The sequence below is a fragment of the Chaetomium globosum genome, genomic scaffold, assembly GCF_000143365.1.
Source record: "Chaetomium globosum CBS 148.51 scaffold_5 genomic scaffold, whole genome shotgun sequence".
Taxonomy (NCBI): domain Eukaryota; kingdom Fungi; phylum Ascomycota; class Sordariomycetes; order Sordariales; family Chaetomiaceae; genus Chaetomium; species Chaetomium globosum.
The window spans coordinates 1729425-1748089 of NT_165980.1; the positions used below are offsets into that span (position 1 = coordinate 1729425).

General features: G+C 55.1%; 5 protein-coding genes across 5 annotated transcripts; 2 read left to right on the forward strand and 3 right to left on the reverse strand.

The window, feature by feature from the left end:
* Window positions 1-2254: 2254 nt before the first annotated feature.
* CHGG_07380 (uncharacterized protein) lies at window positions 2255-4011 on the forward strand (the record flags this gene model as incomplete). The annotated part of the gene is made up of 3 exons (XM_001225035.1): window positions 2255-2309; window positions 2647-3386; window positions 3448-4011. 3 exons carry the CDS (start codon window positions 2255-2257, stop codon window positions 4009-4011), a joined length of 1359 nt encoding a protein of 452 aa, XP_001225036.1.
* A 1693-nt stretch (window positions 4012-5704) lies between these two features.
* On the forward strand, window positions 5705-6334 carry CHGG_07381 (uncharacterized protein; the record flags this gene model as incomplete). Its single annotated transcript, XM_001225036.1, has 1 exon — window positions 5705-6334. One exon carries the CDS (start codon window positions 5705-5707, stop codon window positions 6332-6334), a length of 630 nt encoding a protein of 209 aa, XP_001225037.1.
* A 683-nt stretch (window positions 6335-7017) lies between these two features.
* Window positions 7018-7487, reverse strand: CHGG_07382 (uncharacterized protein; the record flags this gene model as incomplete). Its single annotated transcript, XM_001225037.1, has 2 exons — window positions 7018-7326; window positions 7443-7487. The coding sequence occupies 2 exons, from the start codon at window positions 7485-7487 to the stop codon at window positions 7018-7020; spliced, it is 354 nt and encodes a 117-aa protein (XP_001225038.1).
* Window positions 7488-11339: 3852 nt separating this feature from the next.
* Window positions 11340-11714, reverse strand: CHGG_07383 (uncharacterized protein; the record flags this gene model as incomplete). Its single annotated transcript, XM_001225038.1, has 2 exons — window positions 11340-11404; window positions 11555-11714. 2 exons carry the CDS (start codon window positions 11712-11714, stop codon window positions 11340-11342), a joined length of 225 nt encoding a protein of 74 aa, XP_001225039.1.
* Window positions 11715-14909: 3195 nt separating this feature from the next.
* CHGG_07384 (uncharacterized protein) lies at window positions 14910-15772 on the reverse strand (the record flags this gene model as incomplete). The annotated part of the gene is made up of 3 exons (XM_001225039.1): window positions 14910-15156; window positions 15340-15499; window positions 15742-15772. The coding sequence occupies 3 exons, from the start codon at window positions 15770-15772 to the stop codon at window positions 14910-14912; spliced, it is 438 nt and encodes a 145-aa protein (XP_001225040.1).
* Between the last annotated feature and the right edge of the window lie 2893 nt (window positions 15773-18665).

Sequence of the window (18665 nt, forward strand, 5' to 3'; positions counted from 1 at the left end):
CGTTTACTGACTAGAGGCACCTTATGCCTTGACATCCACGACAAGTTCATTGGTTAGGGAAGGTAGTCTGGATTTCTTAACGACTCTAACCCTCACATCCCTAAAGCACTAGGCAACCAAGTCGATGGTCTGGGACTTCCTAAAAAGCCTGTCTTCTCGTTCTTCTCGAGCTTCAATAGGGCCACTCCAACTTACACGCTTGACAAGGATAGCATACAGTCCGCGAAACGAGGCGAGGTTGCACTGTTTAACCTTCTCGTGGGGACCAGTTCCGCCAAAGACACGTTTTTCCACATTGAATTGACCATCTGAATAGGTAGGTAGATAGCTAGGGCAGCATGCTTCTCGTTGGCTGAATAACAACCTGCGGCGTACGATTTTGACCGCGCCGGGGGCTGGTTTTGCCAATGCACTCCAACTTGCCAAATGGCCTGTCAGTGCTCAACCCTCCCGACAGCGAGAGTTGCGCCTTTTCATCGTTACTTTTTGGGGGGGGGGGGTTTCGTCCAAACGGCAATTGCTGCTGAGTATTAGTAAGTAGGTATTTTGGTAGTGTAACCCGGCTCTGACCCCTGGGCCCACCCAACCATCTACACTAGGAATGTTTCCCATCTTCCGTCATTCATCAATGAAGTGGGTTGCGTCCCGGCGGGGAGGGAAAATGAGATGGGATTTGCCATCGGAATCGGATTATCGCCGACTGGCAACCCCGCATGATTAATCCTCCGCAAACCGAGCGAAGTGGAGCCACAAACGCGCTTGGTTCGCAAGTGGTTTTGCGACCGTTCATGGAACTCGTGTGAATCCAGCAATGCTTGAATCTCATCGCAATCAGCATGGATGGGAAACGGATGCTAGAGACAGAAAATAGACCTATAATCGAGCGGGTACGCGGTCCCTACCGATTTTACCCTTAGAGAGGCATCAATACAGCTCACTCCAACTTAAACCGAGGGCTAACTACTTCGTACCCTGAATTCGGTGCCTAGGGTCCGGGATTGGCGTGTTTTGTACCCTACCTCTGACTCCGACCCGCAACTTGTGAGTTTTTTATTGGTTGTTGCTGCCTGTTGGTTCTCTTGTTCTTTATAATCGCCCTACAGCACTGGACTTCTTTTGCGAGCAAGCAAAGAATTTTGATAAGACAGCACAACACCCCCTCAAATGTGGCTTGTTGGTTTTCTCTCAGCTCAGTGGGTAGGAGCGGCCCATGCGCCCTTGTCAGCCCAGAAGCAGCAACCTGCATGGTTCACCGGTCGATCGCATCTTTTGGCACTCCCGACCCAGTGCACCTTCTCGACTTACCGATAGACATTCCGTTCAATTCCTAATTTCATTAGGAAGGCAGGTGCGCGGGTGTGCATCAGCCACAGTACCACAAACCCAACGCCTGTTTTTCATCGCCCATGGCCCCGATTCGCGAGTCTTTTAAAATCTTGCATGTCGGAAGGATTCGAAGGCGGGGGAGTGCCGAGGTGCCGTGTCTTGGACTCGGAAACGGTGCCACCTTGTGTGTTGTCGGGTTGAGTGAGAGCCTTGTGCAGGGTTCAGATCGCAAGTTCCTTGCGTGAACGTTTCACGTCACCGCTCCGGCCCTGGAGATACGTTGAGGGTTTACCGCTTGGCAACTTCTCGACTCCTCTCCATCCTCTCTCGTTGGGTACCAACCTGGCGGGTGGTCTCTGCCTGGCCCGTCCTTCCCCAAAACCCCGGTCTCACCTCTCGAAGCCTGCGCCAACTCCCCCAGTCCACCAGCGCTTGCAGGTTTGTGACCCCTTGCGCCTGCGCAGTGGCCCGTCAAACACGCCGCTGGGCCACGGCATGGTTCGCGCAGACTTTCCCGAGAGAGAGAGAGAGCCCTTGGCCGGTTCGGGGCCGTTCGCCTCATTTGGATGTTGAGCTCACCACCCTGTTCCGGTTGTACCACCCACACCGGCTGCGAAGCAATTCCAGGCCCATACAGCGCGACCTTCGACGACCTGGATACCACTACCCACCTCCAATCGGAGAGAGGGACCGCCTCGATCCGGAGCCACGGCACCGGGAACGACACATCCCGCGGTGCCTTGCCGGTGCCATGCCTGGCGCCTTTTGGGGTTGGACAACCCGGAGGCCCCGGAGGTGACGCTTGGTTGGGGGTTGTTGAACACGCGCCGTCCATGGAAGCAATGAGTGTTGCAACGTCATTGATGTCTCCACATGCAGCTGTAAATGCACCTCCAGTTCCTTCATTTTTGCTTTTACTCTTTAAACCATGCCTGAGCCCTCATTAACGTTGCGTCTTCTCAACCTAGACCGCTATCCCTGTGGTACGAAATAACGCCTCGGATGCGGATTCCCGGCAATTCAAGAAACGTCGCACCAAAGCCCCCCAAGCGCACGTCAGCCCCAGCCAGGCTCAGGCCGAAGCATTGACTTGGCCCAACGAGCCATTGTATGGGCGGGAGACGCATGGGGCGGGGACGGGCAACGCCCACGGTATCGTCAGGTTAGCGGGGCCAAGCCTCCCCCCATACTCCTCCGACAACGAATATCCATTTCGCCGCCTTGAACCGGCCTTCGACCAAACCCCCCAACCATCACGAGAGAGCTGGATGCCAAACGAGCATCGATTTGATGCAGCCCCACTGCCACCATTGGGCCCAGTTACCTCGGCGGCCCCCGGTCGCTTGCTGTGGGACTTTCCTCCCTCACCGGTCGATCAGGCCGCCGCTGGGTCCCTCTATCATTGGCCCCTGACTGCGCCAACCATCCAACCGCCAGGACCATATGATCAGCTCCCTTCTCTTCCAACCCCGCCAATCCTCACGGGAACAGATCCTCATTCGTTTGCTGCCTTTCCCTCGGACAGCGGGTGTCCCCCTCTCGCAGCAGAACAGCTAGCAGGTCCGCCCAGAGCGCCAGGTGACCAAGGTGCTGCCTATCTGCGTTTCTTACAGGGGCCAGTAGACGCGATACTCCTTCCAAATGGCGCCGAACCTGACCGGGTTGGCGGCTACGGTCCCCCCACTGTGTTCGGCTCGTACCAAGAACCTGCCACCCTCCACCTTGCACCGAATGGCAGCCCACCTGCACCGCTCGACATCGGTTTGAGGCTGTCTCGGATGTATGGAACTGTCGAGCGGCTGGAAGATGGAAATTGGATCAAGGAAGAACCCCCGACCCCGGCCAACGGGGATTGGGGTGTACCCACTCCCGCGGGAGTCCCGAGGAACATTCATCCTGCAAACGCAGTAGAAGGGCCACCGAGACCCGGAAACGGGGAAGATGACGAAGAGGCGAGCAACCGGAAGGGGCGACGTCGGCTCAATGAAGGGTTGCGCACTGAGACGTCAAATACGCGACAAATCGGCGCCTGCATACGGTGTCATAATCAGCGGATCCGGGTGAGTGATACTCTCTTATGGTCTTTTCCTGGTTCTGCTTCCTAAAGCTAACATGTCGCAGTGTAGACCTAACAAACTAGACCCCACAAACCCGGACGCGCCGTGTGAGAGCTGTCTTTTGGTGCGGAAAGCCTCCAAGAAGACCATCCACTACATCTCTTGCCTGCGGTTCAAGGTCACCTCCATGGTTGTTTACCGTGCGGGTGGTTTGGGCTACACCAAGCGGTTCGACCATACCAAGATCGTGGATGTCGACGGCTACAGCGACGGCATTACTTACGACATCGAGATAACACAAGGCCTTTGCCAGACCCCCATTCTGCTGAAAGTCCGACGGTTTCGTCCGAACCAAACCGACAAGACGCACTGGAGTTATCGGGTTGATGATACTACCTGCGCCCATAGGTCCCAAGACACTGGTGCGTTTTGCCTGGTCAACATTAAGGAAACAGCCAAGAAGTTCAACGACTACATCGCTTGCAATGCTGCCGATGGCCTGGCGGAGGCGGTAAAGGACTCAGATGACATGGTCAAGGAGGTATTTGCGATGATCGAAAAACAATGTCGCTCGCTCCCGGTATGGAACCCCAACCTCCACCCTCTCCAGCCCCCGAGGCTCGCTTGAATACTGACTACTTCTCCGAAGGTTGTCATCGAACCCCGAGTTGGTCATGGAGAAAAAGGGGCGAAGAAACAACTGGACCAGAAAGAATTTCTGCTCAAAATGGTCCATCTTTGGTTTGCGATACGTAGGTATCCCAGCTTTTCAGCAATATATTGTTTGCATCACTCACAGTGCCGTCTAGGGCATGGGACAGGTTCCGCATGGCTCTGCGGCGACGAACGGTTAGGGCTAAGCCCGATATCCGAGCCCAACCACCCTTTTCGGGGTCGGGTTCTTGTATCACGTATGATTGTCGCCCAATTCGACAGCATACGGTACGAGTGTATTTACAAAACGCTCGCGCCGGAGGTGCTCCGAACAATCGACGTCTTCCTCACATCGTCCAACAAAGAAGCCTGGTTCACTGTCTTTCTGGCCACATTTTTGCTTCTCCATCTTGCCGCCTGCACGTCCCAAGACCGATATCGCCATGCCAAACAAAACGCGGGGGACAAGCGGCTCGTACGTGTTTATACTGATTCCCATCCTCCCCGCGGCTCGTTAACAGGTTTCTAGGATACACGATACGGAAACCTCCATGACCCCCTCACTGGTTTTGTCGAGGAGGTTCATCATAGTGCCGTCATGCTCTTGGCTCATTGGCAATACTTCAAGCGCTGCGATCTCATGAACTTCAATTGGAACAATGTTGGAGAGTCAGCATTGATGTGTCTTGAGCCGGACCAGATCGACTGTATCAAGAGCGTTGTGGGGCGTCTTAAAGAAAGGCGTAAGTTGAGTCTTCGTTTCCTCCAAGAGCCAAATGGACGCTGACGTCTACATAAGTGCCTTTCATTCCCACCACACCGGATGCAGGCTGCTGGGAACATGAGCTCTTTTGGATTTCCAAGATGTTTATTTCCAGCCCGTCCCCGAAAACAGATTGGACGCCACCGGAGACGTTTACAAAAGCCAAACCCGGTGTTGGCAGGGAATAGCTTGATCGGATAGAGCGGGATGCGCCTCGGAGAGAAGACTTTACATTCGGTAATACAGGCATAGGGCGGGGGTCTGGGTATGGAGTGGAATTTTGCGAAAGGTGGGCGTTTGCGGGTTGGCTTTGATGGGCCGCTCTGATCCATGGTTTACATACCCGAAGCGGCTGGTTTTGAGTTACAGAAAAGGCTATCCTAGATAGGATATTATACCCCAGCGTGTCCCCTCCGTTTCTGTTGTGAAATAGCCCGTCACTCAATGTTCTTGCTGTGTGTATAGCCCGAGCTACCTGTGAGCGACCAAAGCAAATGAGGGAGTTCTGTTGACGATGGACAGGGGTAAAGTGGGCCCCACGGTCTTGTCAACATCCAGCAGCGGCTTAGTCATGTACTTTTGGGCGATAAGATAAGCATTTCCTGGGGTGCTGGGAGTTGCACGGTTGACAGTTCAACTCACAGCTGTCCTTTTCTGGCAACGTGAGCGCCTCCATTGTTCAGCGTCAACCCAATGCTGAGGAAACAACCACTCCTCCACACGCCACATCAGTAATACCTCGGGCTTTCCCACACCAGAAGCCGCCGATAGCTGCTTGTGAACTTCTACCCCTGCAGCAATTCCACTGATCGGTTGGATTGTCGCGATTCTTTAAACCCCCCGGCAACTCCATTACCACCACCACCAGCACATCCCAACCCGCCCACATAAACCCACCGCCACAATGTCCGACCTCGAATCCTTCGACTTCATCCCCCTCCACATCGACCCCAAATCCAAAGCCATCAGCGCGGCCGCCCAGACCCCAGCAACCCGCGCACTCGAGGCCGAGCTCGCGTCGCTCAACGCGCTGCACCGCTCGCTGCACGGGCTCGACCCGCCGCACCTGGTCCCGCCCCCTCCCGTGCCCGTCAACCCCAAGCGCAGCGCCAACATCGGCAAGCTGCGCGAGTCGGGCAACGCCGAGTACCGCAAGCAGCGCTACGCCGAGGCGGCCAAGTTCTACACGCTCGGCCTACAGATGGCCCTCACCCGCGCCGCCTGGGAGCCCAGCCAGCTCGTGCGCGAGGAGCTGCACGCGCTGTACAGCAACCGCGCGCAGGCAAACATGCACCTGGGCCTGTGGCCCGAGGCGGCGTCGGATGCGGAGGCGAGTGTGGAGGCCAAGAGGCAGGGGAATGCCAAGGCGTGGTTTCGGAGGGGGCGATCGTTGGTAGAGATGGGGCGGTTGGCGGAGGCGAGGGAGTGGGTTGCGAGGGGGCTGGAGTTTGAGGGCGAGGAGAAGGAGCTGATTGAGTTGTTGAAGGAGGTGGATGCGAAGTTGGAGGCAGAGAAGGTTAAGAGGGACTCTTGAGGGGTTGATTGGGTTGTGGTGTCTGCGCGTGTGGGATATAGCGACGACGGCGCGGAGGAGACGTTTAGGGGAGAAGGGAGCATGTTTATTTTTTTCGAGTTCTGGTGGTCATTCGACCTTTGGGCTAGGCGTTAAGGGATCTTTCTGCACCAGGAATGAAAGGATTGTTCAAGGGACAATGTAAATGGAATTGTTTTGAACGGTGAGCTGAGGATTGTCCCATCTCATGACAACCCGCTCCCGTCGTGGAACACCCTCGTAAACTCCGGCCCCCGCTGGGCGTTGCATCCTTTCACTCAATCTTGTACTTCCGTAGTTCCGCTGCCTCGTTAGATCCTCCTATGGACACCCATTTCCACGCCCCGGTTACCTTATCTCCCTTCCAGAAACAAGAACGATGCCAATATGATGATGCCCAAATACGAACACGAAAAAATGAAATCGAGGCAGAACCCAATCATGCAGCTAATGAACTAGTCCTCCCATTCTCCCTTCTTTCCCTCATGCCACAATCCGTCGTCCAACTCGTGGCCCAGAGATCCTGAAACGGGTAGATTGTTCGTCGCGAGAAAAACGGCGTGTGCTTCCAAGACCGAAGGACCGCCTGTCGTAAACCATGCCACCTAGTACCACGCCTGTGTTCATCGACCGAATTGCTCTCCCCCATCACCGTCGTGTTTGCTTCACATCTTCTCCTTCTCTGAGGTGACCTCCAAAACCGACGGCTTCCGCGGGCGCATCACGGCGTCCTGGCTCGTCATGCGACGGTCGAGGGCGCGCTCTAGCTTCGCGCCGAGGGCGAGCTTGGCGAGCTTGGTTGTCTTTTCCTCGTTGAGGAAAACGCGCTGCTCCGAGAGGTGCGGGTTCTTGAGCCGCTCGAGCCCGTCGACGATGGGGCGGATTTCGGCGGTGACGCTGTCGGTGCTGAGCACCGTGGGGGTGACGGACGGGGCGGCCATGCTGTAGGTGGAGAAGCGGACAGAGGTGCGGGTCTGGACAGCGAGGGACGGTTTGGCCGTGGTTAGCGACGATTGGGTTTATTTTAGGTTTGTTTTTGGGGGGTGTGTGTTGGAGGTGAACGGGGCAGGCATCGAGGGAAAAAACGAACCGAAGGGGCCATGATCGGGCGCGAAGACTCCAGAGAGGCAGGCATTCTGGCGGTGGTACGAGCGTGTGTTCGGACTTTCCGTACTGGCTTTGTTGACGAGGAGCGTGGCTTGATGACGCTGTCCGATTTGAAACGCCGGAGCAAGGCAAAGCCTGTTGAGAGCAACCTTGGCCCAGGGGTGGAAATTCGCTGGCTCCGCTCACAGTGACAGAAACCCTGCTAAATTGTCGCTTGCCGCTTATCGCTTGTCGCCTGTCAGCCTGTCGGCGCTGTTGTTTGGTCAATCGTTGTGTAATGCCACACGGTCGATTCGGGTATGGGATGAACGAGCAAAAGGGGGGTGATGAATCAAAGAGGAGATGCCGGGCGGGAGGGAAGCAGGAAGGTGGCACCACTCATAATGACCCGGGAAGACTGGCGCACCGCCGCACACTACACTAGGACGCCCATGTGGGATGGCTGCAGCTGCCGTGGCCAGGCCGCAAAAAGCGTCAACGAACCCCCAACTAAAAGTGGGACTCAGGGGTTCTTCAGAGCTGATCATCGCTCAAGTGCGCCAGTGCCTCATCACACCAGTTATTCCTGCCATCACAAAACGTTATCAACGAGAATTTGCCTGGTCACACTTCAACAATTTGTCTTCTGATTCTCTTGGAAAGTTCATTGATACGCTCATTGGGGTCTCATCCCACGTTGTTTTACGTTTTACGTTCCACAAAGTGCATAGGTAGGGTACCTTTTGGGGTTAACAACGGAGCATGGAGAACGGTGAACGCTCGTCGAGGGGGCAGAGACTGGCGGTTCGGCCAGGGTTTCCGAGGCGCTGCTGCTTCCTTCTCGGCAAAATGTCACTTAAAGATATTAACTAAGCCAGTTATCCTTTTGGTCAGGCGTGCGGAGAGCCTTTCTCCTGCAGTATGTACACGATGTAGCTGCATTGACCGCCAGGCCCTTCCCCGGGGTCCGTAGGCTTAACGGAGACAGGGATGCTTCAAGGGCGGCGCATGTGGGCATGGAAGGACATACGAAGTGGACTGTGTTGAACGGTGTTAATCATGGGGTCTTCCCATATAGAACCCCCGCCCCCATATTTTGTTTCGCCTCATGGCTCACGGGGATCCGACAGACTGGACAGCGGAAGATGACCTCTGCAATTATGTAGGGATTTGAACCTTGCTGGCGGTTCCGAGCATGTGAGCAAAGCAACACTGCCGAAGATCTGGTGCGACACCCCGCTGCGGCGAGCGAAAAAACGCACGTGGCATTTTTATCAGGCCACCATCCAGCGGGGACACACCCGGCTTGGCGATAAAAGTGTCGGGACAACGCCAAGACCGAGGAAAGGCATCTTGCGACCTGACGCCTCTTCTCTTCTGCAATTTCCGAGCCAGGCGGCGGAGGGAATAATCTTCACACAGTTGGTCCTCCCTGTACGACGTCCATCTGCCAAGCTAGCCCACAGACCTCTTGCGGCCTGACCATCCCGTATGGCCACCTCTGGTCATTCGTTGCGTATTACCTCGGTGAGCGCTCCACGGTAGGTAGGCAGTGTGCCGTGCTTCACGTATGACTCGTTCTATATGGCCACTCGTTGAATTCAGGCACCGGCGCTTCTTAGCAACAAATCTACAGGAGCTGGCTTCACATTCATGATTCAAGTCGTTTCTCATCTTGGAAGTCCACGATGCATTAGCCGAACTACAGATTAGTCCGCTCGTGTCAAAGGCCGGAATAATATTTCTTAACAACATGATAGAGCTGAGAGTCTTGTCCTGGATCCGCCAGAGCGGGCTAGTCCAGGGCTGGCATGCGCCTGCCCGAGGTTGGTCCGGGAGGTCTCGAACTGAAACTTGAAGAACACAAACACCAACGATTCACAGTCCAAGGGCTCGAGATACCCGTGATTTTGGAAGGGTGGCGGAGGATCGCCAAGGCCGAATTGATTTGTGATACGACTGAATTGCAAGGATAAGGCCGCCGCATCTGTGCATGAACCGGTTCTCTGGCTACCTTCGGATTCTTGAGTACCTATTGTAAGGTCCATATTCGGAAGGGGATCAGAACATGGAACTTGAAAGTGCAAGCCGCATGTGCCAGCTCATAGCGGATGGATCGGATAATTAACCACTGGATCTCTCTGCCTTGCCCGGTAGGTTGCCCCTTATAAAGTTATAAAAGGCCAGAGATTATCACCTTGTTCCTTCTCCGATTTGCTCATGGATCTACCAAAGCATCGTCCGCACCTTCCTTAAATACTACCTACCTACGGCAGGAGTCATTCACTTTACAGAGGGGTATCGATTTCAGTACCTTACCTTATCTGCCACCTCCGCTGATTCTTTCCTCGTCCCCATTTTCCATGAGTCTCCTCCTTGAACTGTAGCGTTTTCCTATTTGAACTGTAGTGGTCCGTGCGCAACACTGCAAAACGTCGGCTAATTAATTCTGCCGCTTGATGCCTGCCACACAGCATCACAGCATAACACCCGAAGCAACGTTACGATTCCACAACGGCGCAGTGAGAATACCCTCATTTGGGCATCGAGAATGGATTATTTAAGTGCTAATTTTTTGATTTCAGGTTTTCTTATTAAATATATGTCATTGCGCAGTCTGCAGGACATGGAGGAGTTACCGGCTTCACTCCAACCAGAGGCTGTCTTGACAGGGTCTCCTTATGGTGCACCTGCACCACCAAGCATCCCGCCAGGCCACCGTCTCCTCACTGGCCCGGCTTACGCCTCCTGCAACGAGCTCTTGCTTGATCTGAACTTTTAGGGGAAGTCCTATGGTCTGGGATTTGTGAAGAGGCGAGCTTCGAATTGAGAGTTTTGCGTATTTTCCTGAATCAGGGCTTGAAGAACTTCTTGGTATTCGTGCGTTCTGCTGGATGAAAATGGTGACTATTGGAGCGAAGTTCCATGATTTGTCTCCAAAGTAGGGCTCCGAATCATGCAGCTCACCGCCTTCCCGTTTTGGCTGACGCACGGACCACTACAGTTCAAATAGGAAAACGCTACAGTTCAAGGAGGAGAACTCTTTTCAATATCCCTTGCCTCTCTTTCAAAGACGACCACGTGAAATTCCACACAAACCCTAAATAAGTTCGGCCAACTTTTATGCTCTGAGTTTATCTCGAGTATTAGGAATATTTCTACAACTCCCAATACATCTGCAACAATAGTTCTGCCACCGCTATCCCCTCTAGAGACATTTGAGCGCGGATATCTCTACGTTCCAACCCAAAAATACAGAGACGTCCCAACCCCCAAACTCGACCAAATCACCGCGGACTCTTGCGAGTCTTCCCAATCTTCTGACCATTGCGCCGTCCCGGAAAGGAAATGACTAACAAGAGCTAAACCAGGCAAGCCTCCGATGTCCGAGTTCATTCCGCCGTCCCTCGTTGCGTCTCCCTTTTCTCAAACACTTAACCCTTGCTGCATATAAACCTGGTCGACCTGCCCTCTGTTTTCCAGGTCGCTGACTCTGTGGTAAACCATTTTCACCTTCTCCTATGCGACAATTTGGACGATCTTTCTCCGTCATTCCCGCCGTAATTCAACTCGATATTGTACGAAGTAACGGAATCAGAGCTCGGAGAGCTGGATGACGTGTTTTGTCGGTGTCTCCTGGATTCCTTCCCTCTTCGGCCCTCTTTGCGGTTGACGTCACCAGAGCTAACCTGAGCTGGGAATGTGTCAGAGACTGCCCCATATACACGCGCCAAGAGGACCTAGGAAGGACGACGACGGTCGGCCCATGTCATGCGCGTGCGGTCATGGGAGTTCTTACGATCTTTGGTGCAGCTGCGACAACACCCGTGGTCGCACCTCTCCATCCACTCCCACTCATTTGTGATGGAGTTCTTCTCCCATTTCGGCTCCGGCGACGCGTTCAGGCACCATCCGCTACTGTTCCGCCCTCCGCATTTGCAGCATGTCCACCCGCCTCCTCCCGCACTACGAAAGTCGCAGTTTGCCAGTGGACACGCTGCTGTCGACGATTGGGATGCGGCAAACGTGATATTCGGGCATGGTGTCTCATATCCCGTTTCCAAGTCGATTAGCGCCGACGGGCAGTAGTGCCACGTCACAGATTGGTGACCACACGAATGGTAATGAGGATGCCCGTGGCACATGACTGGTTTTGAAGGTTGAAGAGTCGAGGGTGCGATGTTGAAGAGCCAAAGAGGCCGTGCTGATCAAAGGGCTTCCTGCAAAGTTTGGGTGTCTGCTGAAATTTGCCGGACTGTGTTGGTTGGACTGACATGAAGATCTCAGATAACGGCTTGTACGTCCAACCCAAAGCAAGAGACGTCAGATGATTATTTATACGCCAGTTATTTGTCACCTCAGCAGCTAGACCCTTCCGGACCGCCCCGGCTGCTGTCACCGAGGCCGAGGGAGGCTAGTCGAGCCACCGCCCTTCAGCTACCCCTCCTGGACAGGGTGGCTTGACAGGCGAGTTCTCAATGGAGATGGGAAGCTCCTTCTGGATTTCACATAAGGCGGCCGATCTGCACTGACGGGTACCTCGCTTCTCTGGTGATGGGCACGACTAATATCCTTGATAGGCTGCCGAAGGCCCGAGGGAACGCGGAGCGAGCCTCGAGAAACCACCATCATTGCGCCGTCTCTTACGGCGCAACCGCCTTGTTGGTCTGATATTTTGCGGTCCATCTTTCCCCTCAGTCATTTCACACTGTTATGGGTGTCGTTGGCGTGTGCGATGCTTTTGTGATCCGAAAATCGATCGGCCGGCCGATCACATCGAGGTGGCTTCTCGACAAATCAGATTCCTGGAAGAATACTCCGAGACTGGTTCGCCAGGACCCTGGTTGTCCGAGTCCTCGGTCGTGATCAGATTGGGTTTCCACATCCAGGTTGATCGACGCGCCATTGGCACCACTTGCTGCTGCGCAGCAAACCATTCTTGACCACCCGCCTCCTCGCATTCCAGCCTTCGTTCACCCAAAAGCAACACCCTTCCGACGAGAGGATTTCGGGAGATGCCCTTTGCGGGTGATCGGCACCGGGGTAACGAACAATGCCCGGTTTTTATTCCCAGTAATTTCCCTTGTTACGCTGCTCTTGCAGGGTTCCGGGGTCAGCCACCAAACATGAGGATCGGACTCCAGCAGGATCTCCGCCCACAGGTATGCAACACAAGATCTGGCGAGCCAAAGCCACAAGATTACCGGGCATGTCTACCATGGAACTGGGACGGCCGCGGTGCCGCTAATCTGAGCTCCGGCGATCCGCGGTCTCGATCGAGAGCTCGGTTCAGCAGTTCATTGCCGGTTTCGTCGCTGGTCGCCCGACGACCCAGCTGCACTCGACCCGCGCTGGGCACCTGGGCTCAGCTGGGACAACCCACCACCCTAGTCCACGGTGTTGGGGGCAGCTTCAGCGCTAATACAGCCATTAATTATCAAGACGTGGGGGCGTCTACCGAGTCGGATCGACCCCAAGTCAACATCACGCAGCCTCGCAACTCAACAACCGCTCGTTGGGGGGGGCCAGGTATGTTTCATCTGTTCACACCGCCCCGCCGACCCCCAAGTGAGGGCGCACCCGGGAACGACGACTAGGCATAGCCCAATACCGCTTTTCCTCATTGACACTCTTGAATTCGAGACAGTGACGCCACCGCAGCCTCACTCACCGCTACCATGTCCGCGTGCATGGGGATGACCCCCGACGGCTTCAATCTATTCTTGCTTTGATATCCCTCATATTTAATTGGACGGGCGGCATCGGGAATGTCTGATCTTCGTCGACCGAGACGATGGCGTGGTTAACACTAGCGTAAGAGCGCTGGCGGAAGATATTAACCCTGAGGCGAGTGAAAACGTGAGCTTCGTGGGTTTGGGTGCGCGATTTGCCGTTGACATGGCCAAGGGAGAGCCTTTGCTTGGTCAGCTACCCCAAAGGCACCAGGGCCGATACACCCATCCACCGAAATCAACATGGTTGGCATGTATCACGGTGAGAAGTACATATGTCGCCGGGTTTCGCACCCGTGTGACCCATGTCTGCCCGAAGAGTTGTGTAATCTGAACCCAGACTTGCTGAGAGCCTGACGTCGACACTTGACGTTCGAGTCCCTTTTAGGAATACCGGATCCCCTCGCGACTTCCATCTGACCAACGAAATGGTTGACGGAGTGAAATGGCCGCTTGCCTGCAGCACCACCCGGGGGACCCCATTGGTGTGACCAAACGAGGAAACCGGGGTGGCAGTTGATACTAAAAATCCAGTGTAGGATAGGGATGGTGCGCTTGTGGCTTTCCTGCATGTCATCATCCCGCCTCCTGAGCTTTAAGCTTCAAACCCCGGTGGCGATCTCAGCCGTGGTGGCATGATCGCAGCGGTATTGACGCTCCGGACTTGATGATATACCCTGCAAAGTGGAGGGCGGAAAGCTCAGAGCGAAGCTAAGGTGACCCCAGGGAGCCGTAACTTCGGGCCGTGGAGCGGGAGCTAAGGTAGCGGGGACGCGGGCTCGCAGTTCCGCGGCACCAGCGCAGGGCCTCCTTGTCGGAGGGGTGGACCAGGCGTGAGTGGCCAACAAATTGGCTAGGGATACGAAGTACGGGGGCGAGCCATAAGGGCCCGTCACAGGTGGCTTGGTCTTGTGGTTGACGAGTCCAGGAAACATCAAGAGCGGCTTCTTCCGAGGTGTTTGAATTTCCCCTGTCGGCCGCCACCCCCACCCCGAGCGCTGATTACTGAGCCTTGATTCGCCAACGTTACACGACGGCCAGGATGCGTTGAGAAGCCAGCTGAACGGCTCATAGGACGCGGAGGACGGTCAGAACACAACCGTCCATCATGGAGAACTTGGAAGTAGCTGAACCAGGGATTTACCCCTGTGAGGCCATCCACTCGAGCCCACGATAGGCCGCTGCAGGTGATGGAAATGCCCCAAAATAACGAAGGCCCTTCTTTAGCGGATCTCCACCCAGGTGTCTCAGACAACGGGCCAACGCGTCTACGACTCACGGATGACTGGTCGCACTACTCTGAGACTTTCACCGGTCTCGAACGTTAGTCGTACCCGAGCAATGGCTTGGTATTCTAGAGAAAAAGACAAAAATACAGACAAGAAGATGAGCAGCAAAAAACCAAGGAAGATCTACTCCAAGGCCGATAACTGTCGGCACAATCTCTGGCCCCTGCTAGCAAGCTCTAGCGAGAGGCCCATGTCCCTTCCCGGCTTCGATGACCGCACAGGGAACTCTCCTTTCCCGACCGGCAGCAATGCGGTTTCCGGGTACTTCAGAATGAGCCTAAAACTTAAGGACCCTTTCTCGCCCCTCCTCTAGAGAAAAAACAACCACAGCCAGAAAAAAGCCCAGAAGAAAAGCCTATCCCCCTTTCCACCACAACTCCCCTCTTCTCCCCCCCCCCAACCACACACACACATACCCACACCACCCACACCACCCCACACACACATCTATCACCTCCGACTCCTCCGAGCGGAAGCAGAAGAAGAAGCCGCCGCCCCACTCCCCGGGTCGGCCCTGCACCCTTCGCAACAGGTGTGGTAGCAGAAGGTGTCCGGGCTGGTCCGCAGCCGGTGCTGGCACCAGCGGTGCTCGTTGGCCCGCCCCCCGCACTGGCAGCACGCCCAGCGCCCGCCGAGCTGCGCCAGCCGGCACCCGCCCGACTCGCAGTCGGGGGAGATTAGGCAGCCGCCGGTTGCGCTGTGTGGGTAACTGTTAGTTGGGTTTGGGTTGGGTTTTTTCTTGTTGTTTGGGGTAATCTTTCTTTGCTTTCTTGCCTGCCTGCCTGCCTGCCTGCCTGCCTTATCTAGAGAGAGGGATGGGGGTGGTGGTGGATGGAAGGGGGGTTGCACCGCCGGGTGAGACCAGGCTGCGAGTACGTACCATGGATCGTTGTAGTCCACCTGGTTCATCGGCGAAGCGTTGTCGCCACAGAAGGCGCGGTCGCACGGCTGCCTCTCGCCCGTGATTGGGTCGGCCATGGCCCATTGGCAGTACTCGTAGTTGATGATGATCTCGATTGGCCGCGTGCAGGGTGGGAGGTCTGGAACCAAAAGCGGCAGTGTCAGTCAGCGTGCGTGTGTTCGTGTGTGCGGTTAGTGACAACCTGGAAGGGGAAGAAAGGAGGTGAAATGGCTTCGGCTTTTGGCTTGGTTGGTTGGGTGTGGTCGGCGCGGCGTGTGCGAAGAGGCCGTGATGCGCCGGTGGCAAAGACATCGGCCAAAAGTTCCCGAGCCAGCCGTGGAGGAGGGGGCCAATGGAGCTGGGGGGCTGGGGTTGACGTACGGTGGTGGTGGGAGTAGCTCCAGAAACACATCTTGGTGAGTTTTCGTCCTTTTCTGTTTCTCGCACTTTTCTTCTTTACTTTCTCCTTTCTTTTTCTTGTATCGACCTTTTCCCAGTCTTGGAGCTTGACCTTGGGGTACGTATGGCCGTTCTTTTGTTAGTCCTTGGTGTTTTTTTCCTTCGTGTCGAGGGTGGGGCCGTCGACGAGGTCGCAAGACGGCCAGTGGCACGTTCTTGGAATGAGAGGATGTCGAGTGATGCGCTGTTATGTCGTGATGCCCAGGGTCGAAGCCGGAGAGGGGTGGAGGTTGATGATACCAACGGGAAGTCTTCTCTTAACGGGTGCCGGTTAGGGCGAAGAGACAACTGATATACCGAGTGGGGATATCGTTGTTTAGAATGATGGATTAGACACAGCTTTGGGTTGGTCGTTCTGGGTGATCGTGTTTGTTCACGGGCCCAGCGATGGCCTGGAGATTCGGACGGGGACGTCAAGTGACGGCGAGGCGTTCAAGTGACGGACCTTGGACGGATGGTCGAGGCTAAACTAAAGCGGAGGGGGAAAGAGGATCCGCAAGGCGAGACCACCGAGTGGTTGTTGAGGACGGCAAAACTGAGCTGTGAGAGGGTATGGTGGACGCTGACTGCGGACAAGGAGGTTGATAGGTGAGGTTGAATGGAGGGGGAGTTCAGCACGGCTCGTGCCAACGGCAACGTCTTCGATGATGTTTACACGGCGGGATGCTGGTGTTGTCCGGGCATTTCAAACAAGGAATTCGGCGACACAATCCTTTATATATCAGCCCGACCGGTTGAAGGGAGACGAGGACCGCAAGGCTGTTGGTGTTGACGAAGCCTGGTAGGGACCACCAGCTGCGGCATCGACGAAAACGGTGTGACCGTGTGTCTGACTTCCCAGCCGTCCGCAGCACACCGGCCCTCTTCAACCCCTCCTCCTCTTGCTAGGCGATTGGGCTTTGTCGTCATGAAGCCTTCCCCCCGGTGGCTAAGCTCTGACTCCGAAACCTTGGCAATATTTTGTTCTGGGGCTCTGTGCCATGAGGCGGGGGGGCCCGAGTCGTCATCAAAGACGAATGGGGAAACCATAGGCGCCCGGGGGCCCCAATCTGTCTCGTCACTTGGTTGGCGCCCATTATTGATAGCCATTGTCCAACATAACGGTAAAGCACGTGGCCCCGGGGTAGTCCGTGAGCTTGCCTGCCCGCAGGGTGTGGTAGAAACGTGGTACAGTGCGGGTGTGGGCTCGAGACAGGAGTGACACAAAGCTGAGACATCGTCTTCTCTCACCCCCACGGTGGCACGGATGGAGTACTCTTAGCAACTTTGGGTTCCGAAAGAGGTCAGACAAGGCGTTTTCATTGGCAGTAGCTGACATCTAAGACAAGGTTGGGCTTGTTATATCACCTTATTTGGTTATTTTGGCGCCGGTTGCCTCGGTTCAGCCCCATCATCCAGCACCGAGGGCTCGGGTCCGCCGGAAGTCGAAGCCTTGTACCAACGCCGGACCCCGGAACTTGCCATGAAGAACATTCTATTAATATTCCAAGCCGAATCTGTCGGAGCTGAAGTCGCCTACAGTACCCGGGCTTGCTGTTTCTCATCCCATCCCAGCCCCCCCTCGAGGTTCGGGCACTTCCTTCATTACCGCCCACTCCTCTCACTGAGACACGGAGAGGCGCGATGGGAAACAAATTCAAACCCGGTGTGAAGCACAGATCTCCACTGCCACTATTTACAGCAACATTGACAAGAATTAATGAGAAAGCAAAAGCTTATTGATAAGATCCCGCCCGCCACGGGTGCCGATTGGATAGTTCGACTCTTCCAGGTCGGACTCCTCACACACCTTGGATACGCTTCTGAGGGGGTAAACCATTGACGTCTCATGTACAGGGGGGCACGAAGCAGGGGGGGGATGACAGTTCTAGAACGGACCCCATAAACCTTCTACCAAGACCCATGACTTCCAAGTTTCGTCCTTGATTTGGCAGGCACTTGAGGGGAATGAAGTCGAGATTGGGGTCTTGGGGATGATGGGGAGCGGGGTTGAAGCGGCTCTTACATCGCACAGCCACCCCCCCTTGGATCCCTGTAACCTGTTCCATCTTTTTGACGTCTCAACGGTTTTGGAGGCGAGATCAGAAGATCTGCGCCGACGGCGATCACCCAGACCAGATCGACTGCGCAGACGCGGGCCATATCGCGGCATCGTACTGTACGGATGGTAATCATGATCAATGGCATGTTGCTGCCGTCGATCACGAAGCCGTGGAAGTTTCTATAAAAAGGAATGCATCTCTTCGAGATACAAGAAAAGCCGTTGCCAAGCCGGGAGCTACTTCGAGCTGAGACGCAGCGGTTTTCTTGCGTCAACCTCCATTCGCTTTCCACATGCTTTGGAATTTAAGATGCTGATGAAGCACAGATTCCCCCCTCTCCAGCCTGGGGCGATGACGACGGGGCTGTTCTCGATCTGCCTAGGGTGTGACTGAAACCCTAGCGATGGAGTCTTGATACACCAAGCGGGAACCCCGTCCCGATCCCCAGTCGTATCTCTCCGCGCGACCTGTCGATCAAAAGATAAAGTATTCTCGAAAATATCATTAGAGAATTCAATTTGTCTTCATCAAAGCATTCCCTGCCATCGACCGGGAATTTTCAGACACTTTCCCCGCCATGTGAAGGCTTGACCTGCTTGACATGCTTGGCCCTAACAGACTAAGAAACCAAGACTGAAACGTGTCAAAGTTTCAAACAAAACGTCGTTCTCATAGGGCAACACGAGCCCTCTTTGCCGAAAACCCAGATCTAAATGCGTCGGCGCTTCTTCCCAAACACACGCGCCGAGCTTTGTGGACCGATGACCGGATGAGCAACTAGTCTTGACAATCTGGTGGCAATAC